The 13,662-nt window shown below is 41.3% G+C and overlaps 1 protein-coding gene across 10 annotated transcripts in view; it reads right to left on the bottom strand.

Moving 5' to 3' along the window:
• LOC138736914 (PC3-like endoprotease variant B) overlaps positions 1 to 13,662 on the bottom strand; it is a 1,109,211-nt gene that overhangs the window by 1,010,416 nt on the left and 85,133 nt on the right. For 9 of the 10 annotated variants that reach the window (XM_069887110.1, XM_069887113.1, XM_069887115.1 and 6 more), the window contains exon 3: positions 7,720 to 7,741. The exons of the other annotated variant lie outside the window; for it this stretch is intronic. In XM_069887110.1, coding sequence (XP_069743211.1) covers positions 7,720 to 7,741 — 22 coding nt within the window. The remainder of the gene's footprint in view (positions 1 to 7,719; positions 7,742 to 13,662) is intronic. 10 annotated transcript variants of the gene reach the window in all.

Below are 13,662 nucleotides of genomic sequence, written 5' to 3'. Positions count from 1 at the left end.
CTGGCTGGAAAAAGACCACTCTTCCTCTCTTCACAGGTGCTGCCTGACTAATTGAGCATTTTAATGATTTTCTGTTTTGGCATATTTACTGACAATATTCTATCAGCCAAGGTAGCTGGGCAAAGTCATATAATTCACAGCACAGTATCTAACAATCCAAGACAAATAAATTAGAACACAAATCATGGAGGAAATTGAAAATACAGCAACTTCTACCAATAAAATCAGGATAACTTATGAAAAATATGTAAGTAAGTGGAGAATAGGTATCTACCAATTGCACGCAAATGATCAACCACAGATATTTCCAGTTGTCAGGTTATGAAGAGTGATGGACTCTGATTGGGGAATTAGCCATCGTATGCACAATGGCAGGATGCATTTACTCTTTTTTTGCTTTTACTTGTGATGCCAATCCCATTTTAAGGTGAAATTGTGCAATATTGCAGACCAATGGACAGAAAGCAACAGAAAACAAATTCAATGCATGGATAATAGATACAAAAATTGGCCTTAAACTCTATGTTCAGAGAGGGTTAGAATGTCTGCTCCAGCTCATTATCCAGAGCTGTAGATAACTCAGCTGGTCAAGTAGCACCTGGACCTGTAACCTAAAGCAGGGTTTCATTCCAAAACATCCACTATCTCATTGCCTCCACAGAAACTGCTTGATGGGCTGAGTTCCTCCTGCAGTTTGTTTTATTGCCTGATTTGGCAATCCTCGTTGAAAGCTCCCAGACTGATATGGATTAGTGACAATCTTGTACTTATCTGTCATGCACCCCATTGTCAACTAGCCTGGTAAGCCCTAATGTCAAAGTTTTCCTCACAAAAGAGAGTGAGACACAAGATAATTGTTCACCAAAGAATAAACATATTCAGTGATGAAAACAAGAAAATGTAGGAAAACATCACTGTTGAATCAGCAAACTTATTTCTAATGTTTACTAAAATCAGTTGCAAATAATCAATTTTAACTGAAGAGTGCATGTCCAACATTAAAAAGTACTCGTACACTTTTTCACCACTGAAGCATGTAGCTGCATCACATCTTATCCTGGCTTCCTGGTAGAGACTGCTTCCGCTTGTCTCGCCAGACAACCCACGTTAATGAACAGAAAGAGACACCCACAAGAAACTACAGATGCTGGAATCTGGAGCATAAAACAAACAGCTGAAGAAATTCAGAAGCTCAAGCAGTATCTGTGGAGGGAAATGGAGAGTCAACATTTTGGGTCAAGGCCCTGATCATTAATTAATAGTAGGATTACTCTGGAAATGGAAGGCTTAAATGAGGTGTGTCAGGAACTCCTGTTGCAGATTCAGTGAGAAGGAACCGGGACTCACAGCAAGAGGCAGGTATTTTTACACAAGGTAAAATGACACAGTAGCCAATAAAAATAAGGGAAATTCAAGGCTCTGCAGAAGTGACCCAGTGTAAGAGTGGGACTAAAAGGCTTTGGCTTGAGAGGCTTTAGCAGAGTAAAGCCCTTAAACCTTCCTCTTTAACCCACTCAGACTGATGAGTGGGCTGGCACTTGAGACTAAATAGTTACTAATAGCAAACAACATAAGTAATTAAATAAAAGACCCCAAATTACATCTACTAAATAAAGTAGGGATGAAGAATAAGGTGATGTGCTGCTGTTGCATGATGTTGGAGCCAGTGGAGGGTTACCCTAGAGGCCCGACGGGCCAATGAAGCACTGGCATCCATGTGGAGGGCATGACGTGTGGCCAATGAAAGTAGACAGGGTGGGGGGGTGGCTACGAGGGCAGTAGCATCATGCAGGTTATGACATGAATGGAGATTGGTTGCAACTGTTGCCTTGAGAATAAATGCCATAGTCACGGTACCTGTGAAGACTGTTACCCATCAACAGCATGGGCTTGGAGCAAGGTGAGTAGCACCGTGATATCAGAATTAGGTCGCACCCACATCCCAGAGAGGATGCCTCCGATGTGGGTGGGGATGGCGGTGGTCTCTGCAGTCCCTCAAAAGCCATGTGCTACCCCGCTCTGTGCTTACCACTTCTGTTGTAAAATGGCAGGTGATTCATTGGCCCAGTTGGAGGCCTCCAATCTCTCGGTATTACCGGCTGCTGCTTCTGCCCAGAGGCTGTGGATAGGAGTGCAGGGATGGTGTGTATCAGAACCTGGTGGCCAATGACTTCCAGAGCAGAGAACCCAGCCAGCTTGGTGGCAGAGGGCAGGCGATGTTTCGGGTCAAGACCCTCAACCAGGGCATCAGAATTCTCCTCCTCTTCCACACTTTATTCTATTCAACAAAGTTTGGGGGCTGTGGGGCAAGGTTAGGGGAGGAGTTTACTAAAGCTCAGCCTAGGGCCCAGGAAGTAGTTAATCCACCACTGGTGGCAGGTGTGACCACAACCACAGTAAATGTTGGTTGCTTGTCGAGGAGTTCAGGTTCAAAGTTGATGACCTGGAAACTGAGCTTAAAAAACTGCAATGCATTAGGGAGGGGTAGAGTTACCTTGACAATGTGTTTCAGGAGGTAACCATTAGATTAACCACTTCAAATCTGTGGTGAAGGTCAGTAGGGCATTACTGCTTGTGAAGCATGTAGGGGGATTACAGAGGTCATGCTGGAGCAGCTTCATTTCTTGAACTCATCCAACAGGTAGGAGATTCTTGCTCCCTGTGCAGGCAAGCTTGGGGACTGTAGGAGGGATCATCAACCTGACAACACCACCATGGTTCAGGGAGCTATTAAAGACAGGCGCAAGAAGAGAAATATGGTGGTAATTGGGGATAGTATAGCCAGGGAAATAGACAATATAGCAAAGATCGAGAGTGCCAAAAGCTGTGTTGCCTGCCTGGAGCCTGGGTTCCAGATGACTCATCTGAATTGCCGAGAAATTTGGAGTGGGGGAGTCAACATTTTGGGCCATTAATGTGTTTCACATGGGTACCAAGCATATAGATAGAACAAAAGAGGTTCTGCTGAAGGAATTTGGGCAACTCAGGACTAAATTAAAAAGTACAACCAAAAATGTAATAATCTCAAAATTGTAACCTGGACCACATGCAAATTGACACATGTTAATAAGATTATAGAGTTAAATGTGTGGTTTACAGATTATTACTGGAGAAAGGGGTTTGAATTTGGCACAGTTTTGCAAAAGGAGGATTTGTTGTTCTGATGGGGTGAGATCTACCCAAACCATGCTGGGACTTGGGTCTTGGTGAATTGAATAACTAGGACTGTGTATAAAGCCTCAAAGAAAATTGTTGTGAGGTTAAACAGATTGGAAAACTATGGATAAAGTTAAAGGGAAGGAATGCACAAGAAAGGTTAATGAAGTCTCCAGAACACAAAAAAAGTACAGAAAGTTCAGCAAAAAGATAAGGCTGGTGAAGACAGGATTGATGGTGTTGCATTTAAATGCATAAGGTAGATGAGCTTTGAAGCTCTGTTAGAAATTGCCCCATGGGCATAACAGAGATGTGGCTGAAGGAGATACCCAGCGGGTGTCAAGCATCCAAGGATACACTTCCTATCAAAAAGTGGTGGGAGGTGTTGGGGTGGCTCTGTTGATTAAAAAAATGTAATCAATTCCTCACCAAGAAGGGACATGGGATCAGAGGATGTGGAATCCTTGTGGATAGAGTTGAGAAAAGGAGTTAGAGTATGTAAGAAAGGCATTCAATGTTACGATGGTCATGGGGGACTTCAATATGCAGGGAAAATCAAGTTGGCACTTGATCCCAGGAGAAGGAATCTGTGGAATGCCGATGAGATGGCTTTGCAGAGCAGTTTCGAGCCCACTTGGGAAAATGCAATTCTTGATTTAGTGCTGTGTAATGAATTGGATATCATTAGGGTACTTAAAGTAAAGGAAACCTCAGGAGGCAGCAATCGCAATATAGAACATCGAACATTACAGCACAGAACAGGCCATTCAGCCCATGATGTGTCAACGTATATGAACCTACTCCATATTAATCTAACTCTTCCCTACAACACACCGATAACCCTTTTATTTTACTTACACTCAAAAGAATTCACCCTGCAGTTTGAGAGGGAGAAACTAAAATTGGATGTGTTGGTATTACTGTTGATTGTAGGTGGACAGAATGGGTTTGTAGGCTGAAATAACCTGCTACCATGAAGCATAAGAGAGGATCAGGCCAAGGTTGATTGGCAGGGAGCTAGGTAACAGTGGAAGGAATTTCTGAGAGAAATTCAGAAACCACAGGATCATTTCAACCCAAAGAAGCATGTGGCCAATAAAAACAAAAGAGATGAAATGCAGTCTTGCAAAATTTAGTGGGAAGCAAAAGGATTGGATAACTTATAAAAACCAACAGGAGGCAACCTAAAAAGCAATGGGGAGAAAAAATGAAATTTGTAAGTAAGCTAGCCAATAATATAAAAGAGAATGGCAAAGATATTTCTTCAGATATATAAAGCATAAAATAGAAGCAAGAGTGAACATTGGGTCACTGGGAAACGATGCCAGACATGAGGGAATTGGGAACAAAGAAATGACAGATGAACTGAATAGGTATTTTACATCAATCTTCATTGTGGAAGGCACCAGCTAGAAATTGGAGAGAGTCAGGGGGCAGTAGTTTATATTGCAAAGGAGAAGGTGCTTGGGAAGGCCTGAAGTTGGTTAAGTCACCTGGACTGGATGGACACCATAAGAATCTGAAAGACGTGGCTGAAGAGAATTCGAATGTATCAGTAGTGATCTTTCAAGAATTGCTAGAGTTGGGAATTATTCCAGAGGACTGGAAAATTGCAGATGTAACTCCACTCTTTGAGAGAGATAGGCAAAGGATGGGAAGCTATAGACTTGTTAGCCTTGCATCACTGGTTAGCAAGATTCTAGAGCCCATTATCAAGGATGAGGTTTCAGAGTGTTTGAAAGAACATCGTAAAATAAGACCATTTCAAGAGAGATCTGGCCTGACAAATCTGTTGGAGTTTCTTTGAGAAAATCGCAAGCAGCATAGCCAAAGAAGAGCCAGTAGATGCTGGTTTCAGCAGGCCTTTGGCAAGGTCCACACATGAGGCTGTTGTACAAGATAGGATCCCATGGGAAAGGTACTAGCATAGAAGATTGGCCACTGGTATTACACAAAGCATGAGAATGCCAGTAACTGTTCTGTAGGGGTCACTAATTTCCATTATTGTCAAGAAGACCGCAGAGCCCACCTCACTGACAAAAGGCAAAGGAGGAAAAACCCAACCAACCAATTTTCCCCGCATCGGACTTGTCAGCCACAAACGAGCCTGCAGCTGACGTGGACATTTACCCCCTCCATAAATCTTCGTCCGCGAAGCCAAGCCAAAGAAGAATGTAACGTACATGAAATTCTTGAACTTTAGTCTATCATACGTCAGACAGGGAGTTTCCACTTTGTCCAGTGCCCCTCACAGAAATCTACAGCACCTGGTGTTCCTAGGTGGTCTCCCCTCCAAGAACTTACCAGGCCCGAACCTGCTTAGCTTTTGATTATTAGGAGTGGTGAAGATTATTATGAGACGGCAGGAGAATGGGGTGGAAGGAAAAATACATCACTTATGATTTGAATGGCAGAGCAGACTCATTAAGCTTAATGTCATAATTCTGCTCCTACATCTTCTGATCTTATGGAATAAAAATGTTGTACAGGTACAAGTCATAGTGAATTAACTTGAAATAAATCTTTTTGTTGACACAATATTTGTTGACAAGAGTTTAAGGGTAAAAAGATTGGAAATAAAAAACATGGAAAATAATATTGTTCTGAAATTCAAGTGTATTCTGAGCCACCAATATGGTATTGTTTCCAGACACTGGGTTTGCAAGGTTGTCAGTTCTATTTTGTGAATTTAAGGTGAATTAGGTTCAGTGTACATGATGCGGAAAAATGGCGAAGAGAAATTGAGATTGTGTGTGGTATAATATTTTGGGGTCTCCAATTATTAAAAATTTAGACATTGTAGCGAGCTGACCTGCACTAAACGATGAACTGGCTCACGGAGGTTTGAGTCAGCAAGAGCAGGAAACCCAGGAAACCAGGTTTGCTGCCAATTGTCAGAGATAATGTCATTTCCAGGCCGAGCGTCACAAAGGCTGTTGGGAATATGGGTGTTTTAAAAAAACGTGCATCAGAGTTGAGTAAAGCAGTTGGTTTAGTTCGTCACTAAATGACTACAACATACAGCATGGTAGCAGGTCATTTCAGCCTACAAATCCAATCTGCCCACCTACACTCAATTAACCTACAACCTCAGGTACTTTTCGAATGGTGGAAGAAAACTAGAGCCCCCTGGAAAAAACCCACACAAACATGGAGACAATGAACAAACTCCTTATAGACAGTGCAGGATTCGAGCCCCGAACCCAATTGCCGGCATTGGAACAGTGTTGCACAAACCCCTACCCCAACTGTGCCACAGGACAGGGTGTGTGTGTGTGTGTGTGTGTGTGTGTGTGTGTGTGTGTGTGTGTGTGTGTGTGTGTGTGTGTGTGTGTGTGTGTGTGTGTGTGTGTGTGAGAGAGAGAGAGACTGAGTGAGAGAATCAGAGACTAAGAGTAAGTGAAAGAGAGAAAGTGAGAGTCAGTGAGAATAATCGAGAGTGTATGTGAAAGTGATAGAGTGAGTGTGTGTGGGGGGGGAGGGGGACTGGCACTAAAAAAATCATGGTGGAATTTGTGGATTGGTTGGCAATAGTCATCTGGGACTTAAATGAGTATTAGGTCAAGGGCTGGTCTGGATTGGTGATGGATGAGTCAGAGTAAAATTGGGGAAAGGGGGAGGCCCAAGGGAGGAGAATAAGCAATTATTCTACAGAGCAGGTGTATTAGTCTGGCATTGCAGTAGTAAACACACAATGATGGGCACTCCTGGGATGGCATACTTCAAGTTCCATGTAATGCTCCAAATGCAGAAGTAATTACATTAGCCCTGCATTCCTGATGGAGAGATTGCACCAGGGGCACGAGAGTGTCTCTCATTTGTAAGATCCTGGTTGAATTGCCAAGGTAAAGTGAAATGACCTCGAGTGGTCATTTTTGCATTTCGCTCTGGGGGAAATAAATTATTTTAAATTGAAAAATGTTGGAAAAGTGATGGTCATATAGTTGTATTTGTGTGTTTATTTGTGGTAGGAAAGTTAAATGGTCATTTTCTGAGGAATGGAAACAACTTTGTGTAGAGTGGAAACAGGATTCTTTGCCATTTTTGTTTACAAATGTATTTGTCAACCAAGCTATAACTTTTGTAGCACATTAGCAATTGAGTAGGAAGGATTTTAGACATGTGCCATGCAATCCTTCACAGTACTTCTTCAATGGCCCCAGTGTACTCACTGCTTTAATCCAGAACCAGGAGAAAAAGGTTAAATAATAGATTGTAATACATTCTCAACGAAAGTGTACACTTCGCTTCTAACAGTTGATTATTCTATGGGAAATTTTGCGTCTGCTTTCATTCCATGCACAATGTTGCTTCTGTGCAATACATGGGAATTTCACCCAAATTATTGCATCTAATTATTAAATCAAAATGCAAATTGTTGTACACTAGTAAAACATACAAAAATGTTTGCCAATTTACATTTTCAGAACTAAGGTAAAAATAGCAAATAGTACAATAGTACAGAATCTTGACATCATGCTTATGACTAAATTAAAGCAAGTAATAAATGCTCCATTCTATTAAATGATTGTAAACAATCATCCGGCCCATTTATCTACTTACTTCTACCATGAATCAGCCATTTCTAAATGGAAAGAAACACGAATTATGCATTAAAGAAATAGCAATTCTTCACAAGCAATAGAGGTCTGTGTTCTTCAAGGGGTTAAAGACTCAAGAGAAAAATAAACAGAGGGTCACATAGTGCAAAATCTATCAAATAAATAAAAATGCAACACCGCCAGCTAGAACTATAAAGGAGCTAGAAGTATGTTTATAGGCACTCAACATGTCAGCTTTTGGGCAAAAAATACTGCAAAGGGATGATCAACTCTCCTTTGTTTTTGCTCCAATTCATTTTTTGAAGACATGTAATTAAAAACTGCATTAATGGCACCAATTATGGCCTCCAAGGGACTAGAAACCCCACGTTACTATGTGATGGAACACGACTGAGCTACAAACATCCATTTACCATTATAATACTCATTAATCCTGCCAAATGCAACTCATTACCAGACTTCAAGGAAATCATCTCATAGGCAAACACAAGCCAGGATCTATCTGTCATTAAACTCCTTTCAGCGCAAGTTGTATGGGAGGGGAATTGTTCAATGTATCTAATTTGTGAAGTGCAAGGGACAATTTATTATTTAGTCTATACCTTTAACAAGATGCTCTGAAAGTGCAGCTTCATTTGGGAAACAGCATTATACTTTCAAATGTTTAGTCTGCCAGTGGTGCTACAATTGAAGGCAAATTCATAATAAAATTGGTACCCGCGCATTTTCATCTAAAGCACTCTCGTATTATACTTCAGCATAAAACGCTGAAAAAAATCCAAGTAACTAATAGAACACTCAATTTAGATTTAACTCAGGATTAACTGGTTGGAAATAAATATGTATGGGAAGATGAAACAGAAGAACATAGGTTGGACTTGGTTTTTACAAGCACAAGTGGTGGTCAATTTGGAGTTCAAGATGAATGATAAGCACTTTGGGATGACCTGAGGTAATCCAAAGCACTGTGTGATTATGCTTTGTTCTCAATGTGCATCTGCATCCTTTTCAGTGAACACATCACTAAACACAGTATATCCAGAACAAAAAAAACCACAGAAAATGCTCGAAATACTCAGAACGTTGGGCAGCATCAGGTAAAAGGTCTGAATTACTTCTCCCTCTGTAGATCTACTTGATCTGCAGAGTGCAAAACCTAATCTCTATTTTTATTTCAGATTTGCAGCATTTTTGGCATTTTGCCCTTGGATTGCCTATCCAGTGCTTTGTTGGGTTCATTAAGCTTGCATTCCACATACAAAATCAGAATTTATTGTCATGAACAAGTCATGAAATTCGGTGTTTTTTTTTTGCAGTATCATAGTGAAACCATCTGTATAAAAAAAATAAATTAATAATAACACTTAACAGTGCACAAAAAGTAAGACAGTTGTCTTTGGTTTATTCAGGAATCTGATGGCAGTGGGGAAGAAGCTATCCTTGTGCCGCTGAGTGCTCGTCTTTAGGCTCCTGTGCCTTTCCCCTGATGGTAGCAGAGTGAAGAGGGCATGGTCTGGGTGGGGGGTGTCTTTGAGGATAGAGGCTGCTTTTTTTAAGTCACTGCCTCATGTAGATGTCCTCAATGGAGTGAAGTCTGGTGTCTGTGATGTTGTAGCCCAAGTTAACAACAATCCGGAGTTTATTTTTGTCCTGAGTTGGCACCTCTATACCAGACAGTGAGGCAACCAGTCAAAATGCTCTCCACAGTACGCCTGTATAAGTTTACCTGAGTCTTCGGTGATGTACCAGATTTCCTCAGACACTTCACAAAGTATAGCCATCGGAAAGCTTTCTTTGTGATTGCATCAACGTGGAGGATCCAAGGACAGATCCTCGGAGATGTTGATACCCATGAATTTGAAGTTCGTGACCCTCTCCACTTCTGGGCTCTCGTTGAAGATTGGGTCGTGTTCCCCTGACTTCCTCCTGTAGACCACAATCATCTCCTTGGTTTTGCTGATGTTGAGGGCAAGGTTGTTGTTGTTATACCACTCAACGAGCTGATCCATCTCCCTCCTGTACACTTCCTCGTTGTTGCTTGTGATTCTGCCGACAACTGTGGTGTTAACGGAAAATTCGTAGGTAGCATTGGAATTGTGCCTGGCCACACAGTCATAGGTGTATAACGAGTGGAGCAGTGGACTTAGCACACATATCTGGGGTTCACCTGTGTTGATGACCAGTGAGGAGGAGATGTTGTTTCCAAAATTCGTACTGACTGTGGTCTTCCAATGAGAGAGAACAGTAAACTCTGTTCCAACTTCTTCCATTCTGGCAACATTACCAAACAATCACAGTCATTTTTCTTGGATCTTTTATGAATGCTTTGTTTCTCATTTAATCTTCAATCCATTTGATTTTTCAAATTTGATTTTTTGCTCTCGAGATCCTCTCAACCAAATAATTTCTGTTTGAACCTGTTTTTCCTATATTTGCACAGATGCCTTTGTTCTGAAACTGTCTTTTCTCTGTGCTCTTTGAAATGAGAAGTGATCTTATCGATATGTATATGATATTCAGAGGGCTTGAGACAGTAGTTCCTGTGATCATGTGGGGAAAATAAAGAAGTAGGGTGTTTAGTTCCAAGAGGGGTAATGAGAAAAGTCTTCTCTTAATAGGCTATGCATCCATGGAATTCTCTACCCCAGAGTAATTTGGAGCCTTTTTTATGGATTTCTGGACCACAGGGAATTGAGCATCGTGGACATTGGGTAGGAAAGTGAAAGATGAAAATAATTAGACACCCCTGTAATATTAATGAAAGGAAAGACAGGCCAAATGACCAATTCAACCTATATTTTTGTCCTCATTTATCCTACTTATTCTTCAAAAGTTCTTTAACATCTCAGCATTTCAAATAGGTTGGGTGTTAAATCAGCAGATGAAGAAGAAAAGAAAGAGTTTGGATTCATCCAGAAACTTTTATAACCTCAGGATATTGTAAAATATTTCATGTTGTGCCAGGGCATCGCTTAGAAAATCTCAGGGTCAAAGCAACGATTCCTTGCCAGCTGAATTGCCATTTGTGATTGGTGGTCTTTTACTGTGACTAGTTACAATAATCAGAATTGGAAGAACTTAGAAAATCTTTGCTGAAAACTGAAGGTTAAAGATCAAATAGTTCAAGGCAAATATGAAGTAAGGAATTTTTTTTTACTATCTTGAGGGAGAGAAAAAAATAATGATCTGTCAATTTTGCAATTGAAAGAAATGCATACATTGCACAAATAACTGATGCAATAGTTGAAGAATGTTCTAATTTTTAGCTTATCTTTTTAAAAAGCATTCTCTATACACAGCCTTTGGAATGATTATAATGAGAGGTTATGATGAACCAGATCAACATTTTTACATTACTGAAATATCTGACTTGAAATAAGTTGGTTTGTTTATGACAGAGGGTTAGGGAGATTTAATCCCTTCAATAGTTGTTTTGAAATCTCAACCCAAATGACATAAATATGGGATTTGATCACGAGACCATGAACATTAGTGATTCTGTGTTTCCACAACTCCACTTTTGGATTAAAGTTGTTTAAAACAACCAGCGATTCATATCCAGGAATTAACATGTTGGTAATCAAAATGATACAATGTGTCTTCAATGTATTTAAATTTCATAACTGCAGATGATGGCAATAATGTGGAGATATCACTAAAATATAATAGGACAAAATATTTTGAACCTCAGTCAGGAAAGGCAAAACAGACTTTAATGATTACAAGCAGGGTAAGAACAGAAAGAATATTATCATCCTCTCTCAGAACCAGCATGCAGAGTTGCAGACATCAAAAAATGAGATTCCTAATTGTAATGTGCATACTTGGGAAGGGGGAGGATGATAAAGCCTAAGAAGATTAAATCAAGGCCAATAACCAATCTCACTGGTACCAAAATTAGCCAAGAGCACACCAAATTCACTGCTAAAGGCAGAATTTTGCTTGTTATCTATTTGCAAGTGCAGATGCTGTTGGCAATGCAAGTGTTTATTATCTATCCTAATTTTCTCTTGAACTGAATTTCATGAATAGACAGAATGAGTAAGGCCATTGGTGATTTAAATGGGTTGTTAATGACAGTCAGTTAATTCCAGGGTCATCATCAGCATTGCAAGCCAGTTTTTATTTTCACTATAAATAATTATTTAAATTTAAATTCTCCATTTTCCATCAATAGTCCTTATGAATTGTTTTTTGCTGTCTTAAAACTACATTAGGAGACAGTTGATTTTAATTGTCCAAAATTTTGTAGATTTGCATAAGTTTTTATTAGATTGGAACTACTGACATGGTCTTTGCCCTCAGACAGCTCCAAGAAGAGTGCAGAGAACAAAACAAAGGACTCTACATCACCTTTGTTGACCTCACCAAAGCCTTCGCCACCGTGAGCAGGAAAGGGCTTTGGCAAATACTAGAGCACCTCAGATGCCGCCCAAAGTTCCTCAACATGGTTATCCAACTGCACGAAAACCAACAAGGTTGGGTCAGATACAGCAATGAGCTCTCTGAACCCTTCTCCATTAACAATGGCGCGAAGCAAGGCTGCGTTCTCGCACCAACCCTCTTTTCAATCTTCTTCAGCATGATGCTGAAACAAGCCAATAAAGACCTCAACAATGAAGACGCTGTTTACATCTGGTACCGCACGGATAGCAGTCTCTTCAATCTGAGGCGCCTGCAAGCTCAAATCAAGACACAAGGGCAACTTTTCCGTGAACTACTCTTTGCAGACGATGCCGCTTTAGTTGCCCATTCAGAGCCAGCTCTTCAGCGCTTAATGTCCTGTTTTGCAGAAACTGCCAAAATGTTTGGCCTGGAAGTCAGCCTGAAGAAGACTGAGGTCCTCCATCAGCCAGCTCCCCACCATGACTACCAGCCCCCCCACATCTCCATCGGGCACACAAAACTCAAAAAGGTCAACCAGTTTACCTATCTCGGCTGCACCATTTCATCAGATGCAAGGATCGACAACGAGATAGACAACAGACTCGCCAAGCCAAATAGCGCCTTTGGAAGACTACACAAAAGAGTCTGGAAAAACAACCAACTGAAAAACCTCACAAAGATAAGCGAATACAGAGCCGTTGTCATACCCACACTCCTGTTCGGCTCCGAATTATGGGTCCTCTACCGGCATCACCTACGGCTCCTAGAACGCTTCCACCAGCATTGTCTCCACTCCATCCTCAACATTCATTGGAGCGACTTCATCCCTAACATCGAAGTACTCGAGATGGCAGAGGCCGACAGCATCGAATCCACGCTGTTGAAGATCCAACTGCGCTGGGTAAGTCACGTCTCCAGAATGGAGGACCATCGCCTTCCCAAGATCGTGTTATATGGCGAGCTCTCCACTGGCCATCATGTCAGAGGTGCACCAAAGAAGAGGTACAAGGACTGCCTAAAGAAATCTCTTGGTGCCTGCCACATAGACCACCGCCAGTGGGCTGATATCGCCTCAAACCGTGCATCTTGGCGCCTCACAGTTCGGCGGGCAGCAACCTCCTTTGAAGAAGACCGCAGACCCCACCTCACTGACAAAAGACAAAGGAGGAAAAACCCAACACCCAACCCCAACCAACAAATTTTCCCCTGCAACCTCTGCAACCGTGTCTGCCTGTCCCGCATCGGACTTGTCAGCCACAAACGAGCCTCCAGCATGACGTGGACGTTTACCCCTCCATAAATCTCAATCCGCGAAGCCAAGCCAAAGATATTAGATTGGAAAGTAGCAAATGTAACTCCATCCAAAAAGGGCAAGAGACAGAAAGTGGGAAACTACAGGCCAGTTGGCTTAACATTTACCAGTTAGGAAGGTTTATTAGTGATGACATAATAGCATGAAACTTGGAAAAAAATCAAGGTAATAAAGCAAAGTCAAGATGGCTTGTGAAGAGGGAAATCATGTTGGAGCAGTTTATTGGTGTCTTTTGAAGAGGTAACA

This window comes from Narcine bancroftii, chromosome 6 (genome assembly GCF_036971445.1).
Source record: "Narcine bancroftii isolate sNarBan1 chromosome 6, sNarBan1.hap1, whole genome shotgun sequence".
In the NCBI taxonomy this organism is placed as follows: Eukaryota; Metazoa; Chordata; class Chondrichthyes; order Torpediniformes; family Narcinidae; genus Narcine; species Narcine bancroftii.
The sequence above is the reverse complement of the archived record's forward strand: the minus strand, read 5'-3'. Positions and strand labels throughout refer to the sequence as shown.